The sequence below is a fragment of the Oncorhynchus gorbuscha genome, unplaced genomic scaffold (genome assembly GCF_021184085.1).
Source record: "Oncorhynchus gorbuscha isolate QuinsamMale2020 ecotype Even-year unplaced genomic scaffold, OgorEven_v1.0 Un_scaffold_1076, whole genome shotgun sequence".
NCBI classification, from domain to species: Eukaryota; Metazoa; Chordata; class Actinopteri; order Salmoniformes; family Salmonidae; genus Oncorhynchus; species Oncorhynchus gorbuscha.
In genome coordinates this window covers 189,895-213,845 of record NW_025745965.1, presented here as the reverse complement: position 1 = coordinate 213,845, position 23,951 = coordinate 189,895, and the positions used below count along the sequence as shown (strand labels likewise).

The 23,951-nt window shown below is 45.9% G+C and overlaps 1 protein-coding gene across 1 annotated transcript; it reads right to left on the bottom strand.

Annotated features, from left to right (window-relative positions):
* Positions 1 to 876: 876 nt before the first annotated feature.
* On the bottom strand, positions 877 to 17,757 carry LOC124021174 (glutamate receptor 2-like; the record flags this gene model as incomplete). The annotated part of the gene is made up of 3 exons (XM_046336523.1): positions 17,409 to 17,757; positions 7,502 to 7,642; positions 877 to 1,116 (listed from the first exon to the last, which is right to left on the bottom strand). Coding segments are annotated over exons 1-3 (511 nt in total), but the record flags the coding sequence as incomplete, so codon positions are not given.
* Positions 17,758 to 23,951: the final 6,194 nt, after the last annotated feature.

Sequence of the window (23,951 nt, the reverse complement as noted above, 5' to 3'; positions counted from 1 at the left end):
TCCTGAACTGGCTCTATACTACTACCCACTACCGTTGTGTCCTGAACTGGCTCTACTACTACCCACTACCCAACTACCGTTGTGTCAGATAAAGGACTCTCAGACCGTGAGAAACAAGATTCTCTTGTCTGATGAAACCAAGATTGAACTCTTTGGCCTGAATGCCAAGCGTCACGTCTGGAGAAAACCTGGCACCATCCCTACAGTGGCAGCATCATGCTGTGGGGATGTTTTTCAGTGGCAGGGACTGGGAGACTAGTTAGGATCGAGGGAAAGATGAACGGAGCAAAGTACAGAGAGGTCCTTGATGAAAACCTGCTCCAGAGTGCTCAGGACCTCAGACTAGGGTGATGGTTCAACTTCCAACAGGACAACGCCCTAAGCACACAGCCAAGACAATGCAGGAGTGGCTTCGAGACAAGTCTCTGAATGTCCTTGAGTGGCCCAGTCAGAGCCCAGAACTCGATCTAAAATCTCTGGAGAGACCTGAAAATAGCTGTGCAGCGACACTCGCCATCCAACCTGACAGAGCTTGAGAGGATCTGCAGAGAAGAATGGGAGTAAGCTTGTGCCAAGCTTATATAGCACCATACCCAAGGAGACTCGAGGCCAAAGGGTCTTCAACAAAGTACTGAGTAAACGGTCTGAATAGTTATGTACATCTGATATTTGAGTTGGTATTTATAATACATTTGCAAACATTTCGAAAAACCTGTTTTTGCTTTGTCATTATGGGGTATTGTGTATAGTTTGATGGGGAGAAAAAACCATTTAATCCATTTTATAATAAGCCTGTGACATAACAAAATGTGTAAAAAGTCAAAGGGTCTGAATACTTTCTGAATGCGCTGTATGAATAGATGGTAGCAGACTCACCCCTGTCACTGTCATAGAGGTAGGCGAACTTGTCCCACTTGTAATACTCCACTAAGCTGACCAGAGGTCCCTTGATGTCGGGTCTCATCTGAAGGACAAACTGATTGAGTCCATCAGCAGGGAAGGACGGTGTGATGAAGGACACGTGGAGGGTCTCACAGAAAGACGTGATGGTGTTCACACTCTTCTTGTCATAGAAACCAAAGATGGCATAGACACCCCTGGAGAACTGGGAACAAACTGCAGAGAGAGAGAGGAGATGGGGAGGGAGAGGGAGAGAGAGAGGGTTGGTTAGCACCATGCTAATCCCATCACTAGCTCCATGCAAACCCTACCACTAGCACCATGCTAACCCTACCACTAGCACCATGCTAACCATATCACTAGCACCATGCTAACCCTATCACTAGCACCATGCTAACCATATCACTAGCACCATGCTAACCATATCACTAGCACCATGCTAACCCTATCACTAGCACCATGCTAACCATATCACTAGCACCATGCTAACCCTACCACTAGCACCATGCTAACCATATCACTAGCACCATGCTAACCCTATCATTAGCACCATGCTAACCCTACCACTAGCACCATGCTAACCATACCACTAGCACCATGCTAACCCTATCACTAGCACCATGCTAACCCTATCACTAGCGGTTGTGATTGAGGGTGTGTGTGTGTGCCCGCGCGCCTACACCTGTGTTTGTGTCTGTTAGAGTGTGTGTGTGTGTGTCTGTTAGAGTGTGTGTGTGTGTGTGTGTGTGTGTGTGTGTGTGTGTGTGTGTGTGTGTGTGTGTGTGTGTGTGTGTGTGTGTGTGTGTGTGTGTGTGTGTGTGTGTGTGTGTGTGTGTGTGTGTGTAGAGAGTGTGTGTGTGTGTCTGTTAGAGTGTGTGTGTGTGTGTGAGTATATTTAGCTGTCCTACTTCAGCGCCCTGATTCCTTTATTCTCTTAAGGAAAAACAGTGTTACCTTCCTGCTTTGTCATGAGACACAGACCGCTTTTACGCCATTGAGCAGAGAGAGAGAGAGAGAGACGACATGGTTGCATTACTGAGGGACTACACCTTACTGTGTGTGTGTGTGTGGGGGGGGTTGGCTGGCTCTGTGTGTCTCGCTGTGTCCCAGTTTTAACTAAGGCTCCTTGGCCGAGAGGCAGGCAGAGAGAGGCAGGCATTGGCTGAAAACAGGGCTCTGCTTTAGTTTGTGTGTGTGTATATGAGAGGGGGGGGGTTAGGCTCAGTCAGCTGTTCTAACCGCTGTTCCATCGGCCTTCTCCTTTTCTCCATTACAACACTGTAGTAGAGCATCAGTCAGACATGGCCTGGTCTCCATTACAACACTGTAGTAGAGCATCAGTCAGACATGGCCTGGTCTCCATTACAACACTGTAGTAGAGCATCAGTCAGACATGGCCTGGTCTCCATTACAACACTGTAGTAGAGCATCAGTCAGACATGGCCTGGTCTCCATTACAACACTGTAGTAGAGCATCAGTCAGACATGGTCTGGTCTCCATTACAACACTGTAGTAGAGCATCAGTCAGACATGGCCTGGTCTCCATTACAACACTGTAGTAGAGCATCAGTCAGACATGGCCTGGTCTCCATTACAACACTGTAGTAGAGCATCAGTCAGACATGGTCTGGTCTCCATTACAACACTGTAGTAGAGCATCAGTCAGACATGGCCTGGTCTCCATTACAACACTGTAGTAGAGCATCAGTCAGACATGGCCTGGTCTCCATTACAACACTGTAGTAGAGCATCAGTCAGACATGGCCTGGTCTCCATTACAACACTGTAGTAGAGCATCAGTCAGACATGGCCTGGTCTCCATTACAACACTGTAGTAGAGCATCAATCAGACATGGCCTGGTCTCCATTACAACACTGTAGTAGAGCATCAGTCAGACATGGCCTGGTCTCCATTACAACACTGTAGTAGAGCATCAGTCAGACATGGCCTGGTCTCCATTACAACACTGTAGTAGAGCATCAGAGACATGGCCTGGTCTCCATTACAACACTGTAGAGAGCATCAATCAGACATGGCCTGGTCTCCATTACAACACTGTAGTAGAGCATCAGGTCAGACATGGCCTGGTCTCCATTACAACACTGTAGTAGAGCATCAGTCAGACATGGCCTGGTCTTCATTACAACACTGTAGTAGAGCATCAGTCAGACAGAGTAGAGCAGAGTAGAGCACTGTAGTAGAGCAGAGTAGAGCAGAGTAGAGCACAGAGCAGAGTAGAGCACAGAGCAGAGTAGAGCAGAGTAGAGCACAGAGCAGAGCAGAGCAGAGTAGAGCAGAGTAGAGCAGAGCAGAGTAGAGCAGAGCAGAGTAGAGTAGAGCAGAGAGCAGAGAGTAGAGAAGAGAGAGCAGTAGAGCACAGAGCAGAGTAGAGTAGAGCACAGAGCAGAGTAGAGCACAGAGCAGAGCAGAGCAGAGTAGAGCAGAGAGCAGAGCACAGAGCAGAGTAGAGTAGAGTAGAGCACAGAGGCAGAGTAGAGCACAGAGAGCAGAGCAGAGTAGAGCACAGAGCAGAGTAGAGCAGAGTAGAGCACAGAGCAGACTAGAGCAGAGTAGAGCACAGAGCAGAGTAGAGCAGAGTAGAGCACAGAGCAGACTAGAGCAGAGTAGAGCACAGAGCAGAGTAGAGCAGAGTAGAGCACAGAGCAGACTAAAGCAGAGTAGAGCACAGAGCAGAGTAGAGCAGAGTAGAGCACAGAGCAGAGTAAAGCAGAGTAGAGCACAGAGCAGAGTAGAGTAGAGTAGAGCACAGAGCAGACAAGAGCAGAGTAGAGCACAGAGCAGACTAGAGCAGAGTAGAGCAGATTACAGAGCAGAGCAGAGTATATTACAGTAGAGCAGAGTAGAGCACAGGAGCAACAGGAGCCAGGTGCGAGATAACGGTATGGAGCATGAGAGCATGGATGTTCTTCACAGCAACAGTTACATCTATCAACAGAAGCGCCAAGAGGCGGGGACACAATTTTTCAGTTTTTGATTTGTTAAAAAAGTTTGAAATATCCAATAAATGTCGTTCCACTTCATGATTGTGTCCCACTTGTTGTTGATTCTTCACAAAATAATACAGTTTTATATCTTTATGTTTGAAGCCTGAAATGTGGCAAAAGGTCGCAAAGTTCAAGGGGGCCGAATACTTTCGCAAGGCACTGTATTGCTTAGCTGATAAAAAATACATAGTATACAATAGGTGACTCATTGTCATATTTATCCTGATACCAGATTAGAATTGATGCAATTCTAACAATAGCCATAGTCAGCTAGCTAACATAGCAACACTCTCAGTTTGAACCGGGTGTTTGAGTAGGCTAAACTAGCTATCTGCATTCGCTAGCTAAGTAACTAAGTAAATGAGATGAAACATAAACATAAAAATATATATATACAGTATACAGTATATACAGTATATACAGTACCAGTCAAAAGACACATTCAAGGGTTTTTCTTTATTTTTGTACCTACTCATTCAAGGGTTTTTCCGCTTTTATTTTTGTACTATTTTCTACGTTGTAGAATAATATTGACGACATCAAAACTATGAAATAACACATATGGAATCATCTGGTAACCAAAAAGTTTTAAACAAATCTAAATATATTTTATATTTGAGATTCTTCAAAGTAGCCACCCTTTGCCTTGATGACAGCTTTGTACACTCTTCGCATTCTCTCAACAGTTTCACCTGGAATGCTTTTCCAGCAGTCTTGAAGGAGTTCTCATATATGCTGGTTACTTGTTGCTCTCAGGTTTCCAGGTAAAACCCAAATGCAGACTGTGTTGAAGTAACAAAGTTTATTACAGCAGGCAAACGACATGTCAAGGCAGGCAGGGATCGATAATCCAGAGTAGAGGCAATGGTACAGTGTCAGGGGCATGCAGAGTGGTCAGGCAGGTGGTCAGGACAGACAAGTGTCAAAACCAGGAGGGCGAGAAAAAGAGAGACTTGGAAAAAACAAGAGACAAAATGCTGGTTGACTTGAAAAACAAGAAGAACTGGCAACAGACAAACAGAGAACACAGATATAAGTACACGGTAATCTGTTTGTTGACTTGTCTTTCGAAGACCTTAGAAAGGCATGGTAGGATAGATATAGGTCTGTAGCAGTTTGGGTCAAGAGTGTCCCCCCCTTTGAAGAGGGGGATGACCGCAGCTGCTTTCCCATCTTTGGGAATCTCAGACGACACGAAAGAGAGGTTGAACAGGCTAGTAATAGGGGTGGCAACAATTTCGGCAGATAATTTTAGAAAGAAAGGGTCCAGATTGTCTAGCCCGGCTGATTTGTAGGGGTCCAAATTTTGCAGCTCTTTCAGAACATCAGCTGAACGGATTTGGGAGAAGGAGAAATGGGGAAGGCTTGGGCGAGTTGCTGTTGGGGGGTACAGTGCTGTTGACCGGGGTATGAGTAGCCAGGTGGAAAGCATGGCCAGCCGTAGAAAAATGCTTATTGAAATGGTCAATTATGGTGGATTTATCAGTGGTGACAGTGTTTCCTATCTTCAGTGCAGTGGGCAGCTGGGAGGAGGTGTTCTTATTCTCCATGGACTTTACAGTGTCCCAGATGAATGTACTTTGGTGCGAAAAGTGCAAATTAATCGCAGAACAACAGGAAAGGACCTTGTGAAGATGCTGGAGGAAAAAGGTACAAAAGTATCTATATACACAGTAAAACAAGTCCTATATCGATATAACCTGAAAGGCCGCTCAGCAAGGAAGAAGCCACTGCTCCAAAACCGCCATAAAAAATCCAGACTATGGTTTGCAACTGCACATGGGGGCAAAGATCGTACTTTTTGGAGAAATGTCCTGGTCTGATAAAATACAAATTTAACTGTTTGGCCTTAATGACCATCGTTATGTTTGGAGGAAAAGGGGGGAAAGGGGGGGCTTGCAAGCCGAAGAACACCATCCCAACCGTGAAGCATCATGTTGTGGGGGTGCTTTGCTGCAGGAGTGACTGGTGCACTTCCCAAAATAGATGGCATCATGAGGGTGGAAAATGATGTGGATATATTGAAGCAACATCTCAAGACATCAGTCAGGAAGTTAAAGCTTGGTCGCAAATGGTTCTTCCAAATGGACAATGACCCCAAGCATACTTTCGAAGCAAAATGGCTTAAGGACAACAAAGTCAAGGAATTGGGGTGGCCATCAGAAAGCCCTGACTTCAACCCTACAGAAAATTTGTGGGCAGAACTGCGTGTGCGGGCAAGGAGGCCTACAAACCTGACTCAGTTACACCAGCTCTGTCAGGAGGAATGGGCCGAAATTCCCACTTATTGTGGGAAGCTTGTGGAAGGATACCCAAAACATTTTATCCTAATTGAGGTTATGTAAACTTCTGACCCACTGGGAATGTGATGAAAGAAATAAAAGCCGAAATAAATCATTCTCTCTACTATTATTCTGACATTTCACATTCTTAAAATAAAGTGGTGATCCTAACTGACCTAAGACAGGGGATTTTACTAGGATTAAATATCAGGAATTGTGAAAAACTGAGTTTAAATGTATTTGGCAAAGGTGTGTGTGTCACACCCTGACCGAACCAAAATAATAAAGAAAACAAAGATAACTAAGGCATGACAGTATGTAAACTTCCGACTTCAACTGTATAAAATATATCTAGCTCTCCTCTGTCTCTCTAGCTTCTAGTCCAGTGGAAGAAAACCCTTACAAACTGTATATACTACAAAATATATCTAGCTCTCCTCTGTCTCTCTAGCTTCTAGTCCAGTGGAAGAAAACCCTTACAAACTGTATATACTACAAAATATATCTAGCTCTCCTCTGTCTCTGTTTCTAGTCCAGTGGAAGAAAACCCTTCAAACTGTATATACTACAAAATATATCTACCTTTAGGAATTTAGGAAGAAATGAATGTGTAAAAAACTGTTTAACTATTGTCTTTCTCTCTCTTTGCTAGAGAGATGCTTTCAGTACTAGATTCATTCTCTGATCCTTTGATTGGGTGGAACACATGTCAGTTCATGGTGCAAGAGCTCTGATAGGTTGGAGGACGTCCTCTGGAAGTTGTCATAATTACTGTGTAAGTCTATGGAAGTGAGTGAAAACCATGAGCCTCTTAGGTTTTGTATTGAATTCAATGTACCCAGAGGAGGACAGACACTAGCTGTCCTCCGGCTACACCATGGTGCTACCCTACAGAGTACTGGTGAGGCTACTGTAGACCTTCATTGCAAAACAGTGTGTTCTAATCAATTATTTGGTGAAATATTAATATATTTAGTATAGTTTTATCTAAAAAAATATAACCTTTTTAATGTTTCACTATTTGTATTTTTCTGAAATTCACTGAGTAGGATGGTCCTCCCCTTCCTCCTCTGAGGAGCCTCCACTGATGGACATCCATCCACCAACTCAGTCCACAAAACCCCAGCCTACTTGATGGCAATAGCACTCACTTTCCCCCAGGAGAGGCTGGACCTGCTCTCTCTTCTGACCAACCGTCCTACAAACAGGCAGCGGACTGCCCCAAGCATCATGCAGGGTACCCTCATCCCTCCACCCCTTCACTCCCCTGCCCATCTGTGTCTGTGTGTGTCTGTGTGTGTGTGTTACTCACAGCAGTTGGTGACAGCGAAGCTGTTGGCAACCTCCAGGTTGTCTATGTGAGGAGTGAGGCGGAAGTCCTGGGTTCCATACTGGACCATTCCAATCCGGAACGCACTATATTCCTGATCAGCACCGCGTGGGAACAGCCCTCCTACACACACACACACACACACACACACACACACACACACACACACACACACACACACACACACACACACACACACACACACACACACACACACACACACACACACACACACACACACACACACACACACACACACACACAGAAGAATGAGAATGTTTAGCTGGTTATCTAGCTAGTCTGGCAGTTCTCTGGGAGAATGTTTAGCTGGATATCTAGCTAGTCTGGCAGTTCTCTGGGAGAATGTTTAGCTGGATATCTAGCTAGTCTGGCAGTTCTCTGGGAAAATGTTTAGCTGGATATCTAGCCGGTCTGGCAGTTCTCTGGGAGAATGTTTAGCTGGATATCTAGCTAGTCTGGCAGTTCTCTGGGAGAATGTTTAGCTGGATATCTAGCCTGTCTGGCAGTTCTCTGGTTCAAATGTTTAGCTGGATATCTAGCCGGTCTGGCAGTTAAGAAATGTTTACTGATTCTGTCTGGCAGTTCTCTGGGAGAATGTTTAGAAACACTCTGATTCTGTCTGTATTAAACAGAGAGAATGTCTGATTCTGTCTGTATTAAACAGAAAATGTTTAGAAACACTGATTCTGTCTGTATTAAACAGAGAGAATGTTTAGAAACACTGATTCTGTCTGTATTAAACAGAGAGAATGTTTAGAAACACTGATTCTGTCTGTATTAAACAGAGAGAATGTTTAGAAACACTCTGATTCTGTCTGAGAGAATGTTTAGAAACACTCTGATTCTGTCTGTATTAAACAGAAGAATGTTTAGAAACACTCTCATTCTGTCTGTATTAAACAGAGAGAATGTTTAGAAACACTCTGATTCTTTAGAAACACACTGATTCAGCTGCATCAACATCTACATATTTCCATGACCATCCATATTGAACTGAAACAGCCATATTGAACTGAAACAGCCATATTGAACTGAAAAAGCCATATTGAACTGAAACAGCCATATTGAACTGAAACAGACATATTGAACTGAAACAGCCACATTGAACTGAAACAGCCGTCCATATTGAACTGAAACAGCCATCCATATTGAACTGAAACAGCCATCCATATTGAACTGAAACAGAACCAGCCATATTGAACTGAAACAGCCATCCATATTGAACTGAAACAGCCATATTGAACTGAAACAACCATATTGAACTGAAACAGCCATATTGAACTGAAACAGCCATATTGAACTGAAACAGCCATATTGAACTGAAAACTGAAACAACATATTGAACTGAAACAGCCATCCTTATTGAACTGAAACAATCCATATTGAACCAGCCATATTGAACTGAAACAGCCATATTGAACTGAAACAGCCATATTGAACTGAAACAATCATATTGAACTGAAACAGCCATATTGAACTGAAACAACCATATTGAACTGAAACAGCCATGAACGCTGTGCTCGCTCAGAGTTCAAACCACAAACCCACCAGATGTTTGTTCTGCAAAACATAGAAAGTGTTTTCACATCCAGTATGTTGATGTTGGGGTGGTGCTGAAACAGCCATATTGGGTCCTGTGTAGCTCAGTTGGTAGAGCATGGCGCTTGTAACGCAACAGGGTAGTGGGTTCGATCCCACCCATCCATATTGAACTGACACCCATACGAACTGAGAATGTATGCACACCATATTGACTGTAACAGCCTTATTGATAAACAGCGTCTATTGAACTGAAACAACCATATTGATTAAACAGCCATTATTGAAACAGCCATTATTAACTATTATATTGATATATTATGAACTGAAACAGCCATATTGAACTGAAACAGCCATATTGAACTGAAACAGCCATATTGAACTGAAACAGCCATATGTAAACCATCCAATGTAAAGTCAACGTTGCCTGCTCAGAGTTTAAATCACATGATGAAACCCACCAGATGAAGTAACAACTGTTTTCAGATGATGTCATTGGGAACATTTATCTTCTAACTGTTTGTTCTGCAAAACATAGAAAGTGTTTTCAAATCCAGTATGTTGATATTGGGGTGGTGCTGGAGATCATGGAAATGGGTTGTAAATGGTGCAATGTAAACACATCCCTATCCATCACCTGTCTCAGTCTCAGGACATGGTGATGGCTGGAGATGCAACCAGGGAGTATGATTATCTGGTTGAATGTCTACATAGCTACACACCCATCCATATTGAACTGAAACAGCCTTCCATATTGAACTGAAACAGACATATTGAACTGAAACAGCCATCCATATTGAACTGAAACAGCCGTCCTTATTGAACTGAAACAGCCGTCCATATTGAACTGAAACAGCCTTCCATATTGAACTGAAACAGCCGTCCATATCGAACTGAAACAGCCATCCATATTGAACTGAAACAGCCTTCCATATTGAACTTAAACAGCCTTCCATATTGAACTGAAACAGCTGTCCATATTGAACTGAAACAGCCGTCCATATTGAACTGAAACAGCCATCCTTATTGAACTGAAACAGCCATATTGAACTGAAACAGCCATCCATATTGAACTGAAACAGCCATCCATATTGAACTGAAACAGCCTTCCATATCTATCTTAAAGCCATATTGAACTGAAACAGCCGTCCATATTGAACTGAAACAGCCATCCATATTGAACTGAAACAGCCATCCTTATTGAACTGAAACAGCCGTCCATATTGAACTGAAACAGCCATCCATATTGAACTGAAACAGCCATCCTTATTGAACTGAAACAACCATATTGAACCTGAACTAAAACAGCCTCCCATATCCAACTCAAATAGCCATATTGAACTGAAACAGCCATATTGAACTGAAACAACCATATTGAACTGAAACAGCCACCCATATCTAACTGAAACAGCCACATTGAACTGAATCAGCCATCCTTATTGAACCTGAACTAAAACAGCCTCCCATATCCAACTCGAATAGCCATATTGACCTGAAACAGCCATATTGAACTGAAACTGCCATATTGAACTGAAACAGACTTCCATATCTAACTCAAACAGCCATATTGAACTTAAACAGCCATATTGAACTGCAACTGCCATTCATATTGAATTGAAACAGCCATCCATATAACTCAAACAGCCATATTGAACTGAAACAACCTTCCATATCTATCTCAAACCGCCATATTGAACTGAACCAGCCATCCATATTGAACTGAAACAGCCTTATTGAACCAAAACAGCCATCATATCTAACTCAAACAGCCATATTGAACTGAAACTGCCATTCATATCTAAATCAAATAGCCATATTGAACTGAAACTGCCATTCATATTGAACTGAAACAACCTTCTTTATCTAACTCAAACTGCCACATTGAACAGAAACAGCCATATTGAACTGAAACTGCCATTGATATTAAACTGAGACAGCCTTCCATACCTAACTCAAACAGCCATATTGAACTGAAACAGCCATATTGAACTGAAACAGCCATATTGAACTGAAACAGCCTTCCATACCTAACTCAAACAGCCATATTGAACTGAAACATCCATATTGAACTGAAACTGCCTTCCATATCCAACTCAAACAGCCATATTGAACTGAAACAGCCATATTGAACTGAAACAGCCATATTGAACTGAAACAGCCATATTGAACTGAAACAGCTATCCATATCTAACTGAAACAACCATATTGAACTGAAACAGCCATATTGAACTGAAACTGCCATTCATAATGAACTGAAACTGAAACTGAAACTGCCATAAAATGAACTGAAACTGCCATTCATAATGAACTGAAACTTCCATGCATAATGAACTGAAACTGCCATGCATAATGAACTGAAACAACCAATTGAACTGAAACACCATTCATGAACTGAAACTGCCATTCATAATGAACTGAAACTTCCATGCATAATGAACTGAAACTTCCATGCATAATGAACTGAAACTGCCATGCATAATGAACTGAAACTGCCATGCATAATGAACTGAAAATGAACCAAACTGCCATGCATAATGAACTGAAACTGCCATTCATAATGAACTGAAACTTCCATGCATAATGAACTGAAACAGTCATGCATAATGAACTGAAACTGCCATGCATAATGAACTGAAACTTCCATGCATAATGAACTGAAACTGCCATTCATAATGAACTGAAACTTCCATGCATAATGAACTGAAACTGCCATGCATAATGAACTGAAACTGCCATGCATAATGAACTGAAACTGCCATTCATAATGAACTGAAACTACCATGCATAATGAACTGAAACTGCCATGCATAATGAACTGAAACTGTCATGCATAATGAACTGAAACTGCCATGCATAATGAACTGAAACTGCCATGCATAATGAACTGAAACTTCCATGCATAATGAACTGAAACTGCCATGCATAATGAACTGAAACTTCCATGCATAATGAACTGAAACTGCCATGCATAATGAACTGAAACTGCCATGCATAATGAACTGAAACTTCCATGCATAATGAACTGAAACTGCCATGCATAATGAACTGAAACTGCCATTCATAATGAACTGAAACTGCCATTCATAATGAACTGAAACTGCCATGCATAATGAACTGAAACTGCCATTCATAATGAACTGAAACTGCCATTCATAATGAACTGAAACTGCCATTCATAATGAACTGAAACTGCCATTCATAATGAACTGAAACTGCCATTCATATTGAACTGAAACAACCTTCTTTATCTAACTCAAACTGCCATATTGAACAGAAACAGCCATATTGAACTGAAACTGCCATTGATATTAAACTGAAACAGCGTTCCATACCTAACTCAAACAGCCATATTGAACTGAAACAGCCATATTGAACTGAAACAGCCATATTGAACTGAAACAGCCATATTGAACTGAAACAGCCTTCCATACCTAACTCAAACAGCCATATTGAACTGAAACATCCATATTGAACTGAAACAGCCTTCCATACCTAACTCAAACAGCCATATTGAACTGAAACATCCATATTGAACTGAAACAGCCTTCCATACCTAACTCAAACAGCCATATTGAACTGAAACATCCATATTGAACTGAAACTGCCTTCCATACCTAACTCAAACAGCCATATTGAACTGAAACAGCCATATTGAACTGAAACAGCCATATTGAACTGAAACAGCCTTCCATATTGACGTCACACCACCTTCGCTTTGGCTCCCCCTCCTGTCCAGTTCAGGTGTTCGGCGTCGCCTGCCTTCTAGCTGCTGCTGAACCTGCTGATGGAAAACTCCCTTCATCAACCCAGGAATTGTCTCGTCATCATTACACGCACCTGGTTCCAATCCTCACTTTATCACTGTTTATATACTCCCTCTGTCATTTGTCTCCTCTCTAAACCTGTGACCGCCTCCTGCCTACTCCTCTCTAAACCTGTGACTGCCTCCTGCCTACTCCTCTCTAAACCTGTGACTGCCTCCTGCCTGCTCCTCTCTAAACCTGTGACTGCCTCCTGCCTACTCCTCTCTAAACCTGCGACTGCCTCCTGCCTACTCCTCCTTAAACCTGTGACTGCCTCCTGCCTACTCCTCTCTAAACCTGCGACTGCCTCCTGCATACTCCTCTCTAAACCTGTGACTGCCTCCTGCCTACTCCTCTCTAAACCTGTGACTGCCTCCTGCATACTCCTCTCTAAACCTGTGACTGCCTCCTGCCTACTCCTCCTTAAACCTGTGACTGCCTCCTGCATACTCCTCTCTAAACCTGTGACTGCCTCCTGCCTATTCCTCCTTAAACCTGTGACTGCCTCCTGCCTACTCCTCTCTAAACCTGTGACTGCCTCCTGCCTACTCCTCTCTAAACCTGTGGCTGCCTCCTGCCTACTCCTCTCTAAACCTGTGACTGCCACCTGCCTACTCCACTCTAAACCTGTGACTGCCTCCTGCCTACTCCTCTCTACACTTGTGACAGAATGACCGACCCAAGAGAACAGGAAGCAGCAGGACATCCCAACCTCTCCACTATAGGAGAGAAGCTCCTACACCACGTCTCATGCCTGGAGCACCTAGGGACTGCCATGGACGAGTTGCTCCAGACCGTACACCAGCTACAGGCTACACCACCACCTTCCCAGCTCTGCAAGGTCGTTCCAGCCACCCCAACACCATCTACATCACCCAGTCCGATCAGCAACGTCCACCTGCCCCTCCCCGAGTGGTTTGACGGCACCCAAGCTCACTGTATGGGGTTTCTTCTGCTGTGTGACCTGGCATTGGTGATCTCGGTGCTGACAGTCCGGGCTCTGGAGTGGGAGCACGCCGTCTGGGAGAGGGACGGTCCAGAAGTGCAGTCCTATGAGAACTTCACCCAACTCTTCCGTGCTGTTTTCGACCATCTTACAGAGGGCCGAGAGTGAGGTGAGCATCTCCTCCGTCTACGCCAAGGGTCCAGGAAAGCGCCTGAGTACACTCTGACCGGACCTTGTTGACGCTTTTCCGCAGCTGGCTACTGATGGATGTCCAGACCGAGCTGGACCTCATGCTGGACCAGCTCACCGCCATGGCCATCCGCCTGGATAATCTCCTACGTGCCCGTCGTCGCCTATCCCTGGGGTTCGGGTCTCTTCCAGGAACCTCCAGCGAGACTGAGCCCATGGAGGTGGGCACGGCGCACCTTGTCCCCGAAGAACGTCAACACCGCCGTCAACAGGGTCTCTGCTCATACTGCGATGAGTCGGACCACCCCTGGAATACCTGTTCCAGAAGGAGAAACAGGCGAGGAAGCGACAGGCCGAGGAGCACTCCTGCACCTTCCCAGGTAGGCATGGCCGTGCCTTGCTCCTCTCTGTCCACCCAGCCCGTCCTCCTTCCTGTCACCTTCCTGGACTAGTAGACTCAGGTTCTGCAGTCAATTTCCTAGACCAGTCAGTGGCCTTATCATTATGCATTCCTCTAGTCCCTTTACAACCCCCTATCCCAGTCCATGCCCTAGACAACTGTCCCCTAGGTACTGGACTGGTGTGCCAGACCATGATTCCCATTTCCATCACAGTTGCTCACAACCACCATGAAAGCATCACTTTCCTCATCTTAGACTCTCCTGCACACCCCGCAGTTTTAGGTTTCCCCTGGTTACAGTTGCATAACCCCAGAATATTGTGGACAGAGAGGTTGTTGGGTTGGTTGCAGGAGTGTCATGGGAGGTGTCTCTCTGTGTCTATCTGTGCCACCTCTGTGGAAAGTCCGGACCTATCCCGGAAGAGTACTGGGACCTACAAGTGGATTTTTTGAAGACTCATGCCACATTCCTGCTCCCTCATTGCCCATCGGACTGCACTATCGACCTACTGCCTGGTTCCACTGGATCAACGCCTAAACTCCATCCATGCGCCTTCTACTCACGGAAGCTGTCTCTTGCGGGGCGGAATTACGATGTGGGGGATCGTGAGTTGCTGGCCGTCAAGATATGGCGGCACTGGCTGGAGGGTGCACAACACCCATTCATTGTTTGGATGGACCACGGGAACCTAGAGTATATTCAAGCAGCAAAGAGGCTGAACCCACGTCAGGCCAGGAGGGCCCTATTACTCGCCAGGTTTGACTTTACCCTCTAAGAATCTAAGAATGTCAAGGTTGATGCGTTGTCCTGGAGACACAGAACATGGAAGGGAGAACACATGCCCCGGCGTACTCCGTCCGCAGCCTGTTGGACTCACGGTGTCATGTCTCTCCAGTACCTGGTCGACTGAGAGGGGTAGGGTCCCGAAGAGAGGTGCTGGGTTCCGGCGCGGGACATCCTGGACCGTTCTCTCATTCGGGAGGCGTGGTCCCGACCGACCTGCACGTGTCTCCGGGGTCGTCCCGAATGTCACCGGCGCCCTGCTGCCGGGGCAGCGCCTCAGGATGGGGTACTGACACACCAGCCTTCGCTTTGGCTCCCCCTCCTGTCCAGCTCAGGCGTTCGGCGTCGCCGGGCTGTATCACAACCGGCTGTGATTGGTAGTCCCATAGGCCGGTGCACAATTGGCCCAGTGTCGTCCCGGTTATGCCATCATTGTAAATAAGAATTTGTTCTTAACTGACTTTCCTAGTTAAATAAAAGGTTAAATTAAAAATTAAATGTAAAAAAGCTGCTGCCGAACCTGCTGATGGAAAACGCCCTTCATCAACCCCGGTCTCGTCATCATTACACGCACCTGGTTTCAATCCTCACTTTATCACTGTATATATACTCCCTCTGTCGTTTGTCTTTGTCGGTCATTGTCCATGTTGCTTGTTTTCCTGAGAGGAATCTCTCCTACTATTCCTGAGGACTTTATTATTTATCACTTTGGGTTTCATCCCACTTTTAGAAATGCTGCTTTAATAAATTCAGTAGTTCTAAACCTGTGACTGCCTCCTGCCTACACCTCTCTAAACCTGCGACTGCCTCCTGGCTACACCTCTCTAAACCTGCGACTGCCTCCTGCCTACACCTCTCTAAACCTGCGACTGCCTCCTGCCTACACCTCTCTAAACCTGCGACTGCCTCCTGGCTACGCCTCTCTAAACCTGCAACTGCCTCCTGGCTACACCTCTCTAAACCTGCGACTGCCTCCTGCCTACACCTCTCTAAACTTGTGACAATTGAACTGAAACAGATATCCATATCTAACTGAAACAGCCATATTGAACTGAAACAGCCATATTGAACTGAAACAGCCATATTGAACTGAAACTGCCATATTGAACTGAAACAGCCATAATGAACTGAAACAGCCATTCATAATGAACTGAAACTGCCATGCATAATGAACTGAAACTGCCATTCATAATGAACTGAAACTGCCATTCATAATGAACTGAAACTGCCATGCATAATGAACTGAAACTGCCATGCATAATGCACTGAAACTGCCATTCATAATGAACTGAAACTGCCATGCATAATGAACTGAAACTGCCATTCATAATGAACTGAAACTGCCATGCATAATGAACTGAAACTGCCATTCATAATGAACATAATGAACTGAAACTGCCATTCATAATGAACTGAAACTGCCATTCATAATGAACATAATGAACTGAAACTGCCATGCATAATGAACTGAAACTGCCATTCATAATGAACTGAAACAGCCATGCATAATGAACTGAAACTGCCATTCATAATGAACTGAAACTGCCATTCATAATGAACTGAAACGGCATCCACATTTAACTGAACAGACACATTTAATTGAAATAGATATATTGAACTAAAACTGCCATATTGAACTGAAACAGACCTATTTAACTATCAGTCTATGATAAGTCACTGTGAGGTTGTCTGGAACAGGCCTTGAATCCCTGACTGCTGTTACTGTATAATAATAATCATAATAATACCAATAAAAATCCTAATCAAGGCCTGGTATGATACCCAGTTCTGTCGTCCATGATAATGCAGCAGGAAGCAGACCTGATCATTAATAATAGCATATTTAAATCTGTTTTAAAGACCAGGCCTGGAACCCTTCTGCCTTCTCAATAGCTTATATATACCCCATCACTCACTCTCTCCTTAATTCCCCTTCTCTCTCTCCTTCCTCATTATCTCCCTCTTGCTCTCCTCTCTTTCCCTCTCCTTCTCCCCCTTGTCTCTCCCTCCTCCCCCGTTTCTCCCTCCCGCCATCTCAGATGCAGTGTAATGCAGATGAAACCACCGCTCCAGTGTTAGGCAGGCTAATAACCACACTACGTGTCAGTACACGGAGACAACATAGACCACTGTCTAATGCAATATATATATTTATATGTTATATGAATAATTTATTTTCAATATGTAATATATATGAATGTACCTACCGATCTGAACACTGGGAGAACCGCAGAGCGCCTCGCGTCTCAAGCAGATGACAGTTAGGAGAAACACGAGCAGCAGATTCCTCATCGTTGTTAGTTCAGACATTTCATACCGAGAGGCGTCGACATACATCCACTGAATAACGGCCCAGTACACCGAATAACGGTCAGTTCCTCCAGACAGGCACACCGACGGCTAATCAGACGGTCAGCATGGCGGCCTGGTTACCGGACAGCGGAGGGAACCCACAGCAGGGGGTTGCGTGTCTAATGCACTGGTCTCAGGTCCTGTAGCGGTTCGGTCGTGGGAAGATCGCTCCAGCTCTGCGGATCTCTGTCTCTCTCTCTGTGTCTGTCTGTCTCTCTCTCTCTCTCTCTCTCTTTATGAGGCGCGCGTACAGTTTCGGAATACCGATGAGAACGGAAAGAGCCGAGAGCAGCCGAGTCAGGTTGTTGGGGAAACAGTCCACATTACTGATGGGCATTCCGGCTCTTTTCAGTGAGCCGGATCGTTCTGCTCAGCTCTCTTTTGGCTCCCAAACGACTCTTTAAAAAATATGTGTTTTGTATTTTCTCAAGTCAAACACTTTGCGATAGTTTGACTATGATTGGTGTTAAAACAATTCTAATTAAATTATTAAATGAAATCATACTCTACCTTAACCACAATATATTTAAAAAATGCATTGGTTTGTAATGAAAAAGAATGCTATTAAACATTTGCACTTAAACTTTTTAATGTATATAAACAAAGTGCATATAAATCCAACAATTCAAAACGAATACAATCAGCATAATAGAATATTGCAATAACAATGTGCAAAACTGCAGCATCCCACTTAAAACATTAAACTGGTCCCTCTTTTCTCTCTTCTTTGTTTCCATGTTAAAACTGCAGCATCCCACTTAAAACATTAAACTGGTCCCTCTTTTCTCTCTTCTTTGTTTCCATGTTAAAACCAGCAGCGGTTTCTTCTCTCAGTAATTATTTATCCCGATTTCGAGAAGACCCTCTCAGAGGGAACGGATGTGGCCACTATGCAGAGTCTCCCTGTCATGACTTTAGTAAGCCGTGGGTAGACAGAGGCCTTGTTCTTCCACCAGCTCAGAGGATCTGCTCCTCCAAATAGGATCGGACCTCCATTATGCGATCTGCTGAGGGATTCCTTCGTGCTGCAACCCCAGTTGCTCTCATTAAACACCATCTAAACAGCAGATGTTTGTGGCACTACTGCTGGTGCTTCTGCTCCTTCTGCTCCCTCTTCTTCCTGTTGCCCCGGTGCCTGAGCCAGCTGACTGCTGGGACCGTCCCTCCCTCTTCTTCCTGTTGCCCCGGTGCCTGAGCCAGCTGACTGCTTCACCCAGTGAGGCCGTCCCTCCCTCTTCTTCCTGTTGCCCCAAGGTGCCTGAGCCAGCTGACTGCTGGGGCCGTCCCTCCCACTTCTTCCTGTAGCCCGGTGCCTGAGCCAGCTGACTGCTGGGACCGTCCCTCCCTCTTCTTCCTGTTGCCCTGGTGCCTGAGCCAGCTGACTGCTTCACCCAGTGGGGCCGTCCCTCCCTCTTCTTCCTGTTGCCCCGGTGCCTGAGCCAGCTGACTGCTGGGGCCGTCCCTCCCTCTTCTTCCTGTTGCCCCGGTGCCTGAGCCAGCTGACTGCTGGGGCCGTCCCTCCCTCTTCTTCCTGTTGCCCGGTGCCTGAGCCAGCTGACTGGTGAGGCCGTCCCTCCCTCTTCTTCCTGTTGCCCGGTGCCTGAGCCAGCTGACTGCTGGGGCCGTCCCTCCCTCTTCTTCCTGTTGCCCCGGTGCCTGAGCCAGCTGACTGCTGGGGCCGTCCCTCCCTCTTCTTCCTGTTGCCCCGGTGCCTGAGCCAGCTGACTGCTGGGGCCGTCCCTCCCTCTTCTTCCTGTTGCCCCGGTGCCTGAGCCAGCTGACTGCTGGGGCCGTCCCTCTCTCTTCTTCCTGTTGCCCCGGTGCCTGAGCCAGCTGACTGCTGGGGCCGTCCCTCCCTCTTCTTCCTGTTGCCCTGGTGCCTGAGCCAGCTGACTGCTTCACCCAGTGGGGCCGTCCCTCCCTCTTCTTCCTGTTGCCCCGGTGCCTGAGCCAGCTGACTGCTGGGGCCGTCCCTCCCTCTTCTTCCTGTTGCCCCGGTGCCTGAGCCAGCTGACTGCTGGGGCCGTCCCTCCCTCTTCTTCCTGTAGCCCGGTGCCTGAGCCAGCTGACTGCTTCACCCAGTGAGGCCGTCCCTCCCTCTTCTTCCTGTTGCCCGGTGCCTGAGCCAGCTGACTGCTGGGGCCGTCCCTCCCTCTTCTTCCTGTTGCCCCGGTGCCTGAGCCAGCTGACTGCTGGGGCCGTCCCTCCCTCTTCTTCCTGTTGCCCCGGTGCCTGAGCCAGCTGACTGCTGGGGCCGTCCCTCCCTCTTCTTCCTGTTGCCCCGGTGCCTGAGCCAGCTGACTGCTGGGGCCGTCCCTCCCTCTTCTTCCTGTTGCCCCGGTGCCTGAGCCAGCTGACTGCTTCACCCAGTGAGGCCGTCCCTCCCTCTTCTTCCTGTTGCCCCGGTGCCTGAGCCAGCTGACTGCTGGGGCCGTCCCTCCCTCTTCTTCCTGTTGCCCCGGTGCCTGAGCCAGCTGACTGCTGGGGCCGTCCCTCCCTCTTCTTCCGGTTGTCTAGGTTTCAGTAAGGAACTCCCCTCACCTGGTTGTCCAGGTCTCAGTAAGGAACTCCCCTCACCTGGTTGTCTAGTTCTCAGTAAGGAACTCCCCTCACCTGGTTGTTGGGGTCTCAGTAAGGAAATCCCCTCACCTGGTTGTCTAGGTCTCAGTAAGGAACTAACCCTAACCCTAACCCTAACCCTAACCCTAAGTGAGTGCTACTACTCTGAGCTGTGTGTGGTGAGGCATCACCTAAGTGGGTGCTACTACTCTGAGCTGTGTGTGCTAACCCTAACCCTAAGTGGGTGCTACTACTCTGAGCTGTGTGTGCTAACCCTAAGTGGATGCTACTACTCTGAGCTGTGTGTGCTAACCCTAACCCTAAGTGGGTGCTACTACTCTGAGCTGTGTGTGGTGAGGTATCACCTAAGTGGGTGCTACTACTCTGAGCTGTGTGTGCTAACCCTAACCCTAAGTGGGTGCTACTACTCTGAGCTGTGTGTGGTGAGGTATCACCTAAGTGGGTGCTACTACTCTGAGCTGTGTGTGCTAACCCTAACCCTAAGTGGGTGCTACTACTCTGAGCTGTGTGTGGTGAGGTATCACCTAAGTGGGTGCTACTACTCTGAGCTGTGTGTGCTAACCCTAAGTGGATGCTACTACTCTGAGCTGTGTGTGCTAACCCTAACCCTAAGTGGGTGCTACTACTCTGAGCTGTGTGTGCTAACCCTAACCCTAAGTGGGTGCTACTACTCTGAGCTGTGTGTGGTGAGGTATCACCTAAGTGGGTGCTACTACTCTGAGCTGTGTGTGCTAACCCTAACCCTAAGTGGGTGCTACTACTCTGAGCTGTGTGTGCTAACCCTAACCCTAAGTGGGTGCTACTACTCTGAGCTGTGTGTGCTAACCCTAACCCTAAGTGGGTGCTACTACTCTGAGCTGTGTGTGCTAACCCTAAGTGGGTGCTATACATTGAGATGGAGAGGTCCAGTGGCTCCACGATCGTCACCAGACTTTATCTTCATCCACCATCTCCCTCTGATTAGACCCACTCCAATGTGCAGACCGCCTGAGCAGATCCATAGATGACGCAATCTCAATTGCTCTCCACACTGCCCTCACCCACCTACTGTAGATATGAGGAATACCTATGTGAGAATGCTGTTCATTGACTACAGCTCAGCGTTCAACACCATAGTGCCCTCACCCACCTACTGTAGATAAGAGGAACACCTATGTGAGAATGCTGTTCATTGACTACAGCTCAGCGTTCAACACCATAGTGCCCTCACCCACCTACTGTAGATAAGAGGAACACCTATGTGAGAATGCTGTTCATTGACTACAGCTCAGCGTTCAACACCATAGTGCCCTCACCCACCTACTGTAGATAAGAGGAACACCTATGTGAGAATGCTGTTCATTGACTACAGCTCAGCGTTCAACACCATTGTCCCCTCTGAGCTCATCAACAAGCTTAGGACTCTGAGTCTGAACTCATCACATTGTCTCACTGATGGCTGTGAGATGCTAATCAACAAGCTGTGAGATGCTGTGAGATGCTAATCAACAAGCTGTGAGATGCTGTGAGATGCTAATCAACAAGCTGTGAGATGCTAATCAACAAGCTGCCACTGTAAGTGCCCATTGCCAAAACCAGAGGTTGGATAGGTAATGGCATTGTCTCACTGATGACTGTGAGATGCTAATCAACAAGCTGTGAGATGCTGTGAGATGCTAATCAACAAGCTGTGAGATGCTAATCAACAAGCTGTGAGATGCTAATCAACAAGCTGTGAGATGCTGTGAGATGCTAATCAACATGCTGTGAGATGCTAATCGACAAGCTGTGAGATGCTAATCAACAAGCTGTGAGATGCTAATCAACAAGCTGTGAGATGCTAATCAACAAGCTGTGAGATGCTAATCAACAAGCTGTGAGATGCTGTGAGATGCTGTGAGATGCTGTGAGATGCTGTGAGATGCTAATCAACAAGCTGTGAGATGCTGTGAGATGCTGTGAGATGCTAATCAACAAGCTGTGAGATGCTAATCAACAAGCTGTGAGATGATAATCAACAAGCTGTGAGATGCTGTGAGATGCTAATCAACAAGCTGTGAGATGCTAATCAACAAGCTGTGAGATGCTAATCAACAAGCTGTGAGATGCTAATCAACAAGCTGTGAGATGCTAATCAACAAGCTGCCACTGTAAGTGCCCATTGCCAAAACCAGAGGTTGGATAGGTAATGGCATTGTCTCACTGATGACTGTGAGATGCTAATCAACAAGCTGTGAGATGCTAATCAACAAGCTGTGAGATGCTAATCAACAAGCTGTGAGATGCTAATCAACAAGCTGTGAGATGCTGTGAGATGCTAATCAACAAGCTGTGAGATGCTAATCAACAAGCTGCCACTGTAAGTGCCCATTGCCAAAACCAGAGGTTGGATAGGTAATGGCATTGTCTCACTGATGACTGTGAGATGCTAATCAACAAGCTGTGAGATGCTGTGAGATGCTAATCAACAAGCTGTGAGATGCTGTGAGATGCTAATCAACAAGCTGTGAGATGCTAATCAACAAGCTGTGAGATGCTAATCAACAAGCTGTGAGATGCTGTGAGATGCTAATCAACAAGCTGTGAGATGCTAATCAACAAGCTGCCACTGAAAGTGCCCATTGCCAAAACCAGAGGTTGGATAGGTAATGGCATTGTCTCACTGATGACTGTGAGATGCTAATCAACAAGCTGTGAGATGCTGTGAGATGCTAATCAACAAGCTGTGAGATGCTAATCAACAAGCTGTGAGATGCTGTGAGATGCTAATCAACAAGCTGTGAGATGCTAATCAACAAGCTGTGAGATGCTAATCAACAAGCTGTGAGATGCTGTGAGATGCTAATCAACAAGCTGTGAGATGCTAATCAACAAGCTGCCACTGAAAGTGCCCATTGCCAAAACCAGAGGTTGGATAGGTAATGGCATTGTCTCACTGATGACTGTGAGATGCTAATCAACAAGCTGTGAGATGCTAATCAACAAGCTGTGAGATGCTAATCAACAAGCTGTGAGATGCTAATCAACAAGCTGTGAGATGCTAATCAACAAGCTGTGAGATGCTAATCAACAAGCTGCCACTGTAAGTGCCCATTGCCAAAACCAGAGGTTGGATAGGTAATGGCATTGTCTCACTGATGACTGTGAGATGCTAATCAACAAGCTGTGAGATGCTGTGAGATGCTAATCAACAAGCTGTGAGATGCTAATCAACAAGCTGTGAGATGCTAATCAACAAGCTGTGAGATGCTAATCAACAAGCTGCCACTGTAAGTGCCCATTGCCAAAACAAGAGGTTGGATAGGTAATGGCATTGTCTCACTGATGACTGTGAGATGCTAATCAACAAGCTGTGAGATGCTAATCAACAAGCTGTGAGATGCTAATCAACAAGCTGTGAGATGCTAATCAACAAGCTGCCACTGTAAGTGCCCATTGCCAAAACAAGAGGTTGGATAGGTAATGGCATTGTCTCACTGATGACTGTGAGATGCTAATCAACAAGCTGTGAGATGCTAATCAACAAGCTGTGAGATGCTAATCAACAAGCTGTGAGATGCTAATCAACAAGCTGTGAGATGCTGTGAGATGCTGTGAGATGCTAATCAACAAGCTGTGAGATGCTGTGAGATGCTGTGAGATGCTAATCAACAAGCTGTGAGATGCTGTGAGATGCTAATCAACAAGCTGTGAGATGCTGTGAGATGCTAATCAACAAGCTGTGAGATGCTAATCAACAAGCTGTGAGATGCTAATCAACAAGCTGTGAGATGCTAATCAACAAGCTGTGAGATGCTAATCAACAAGCTGTGAGATGCTGTGAGATGCTAATCAACAAG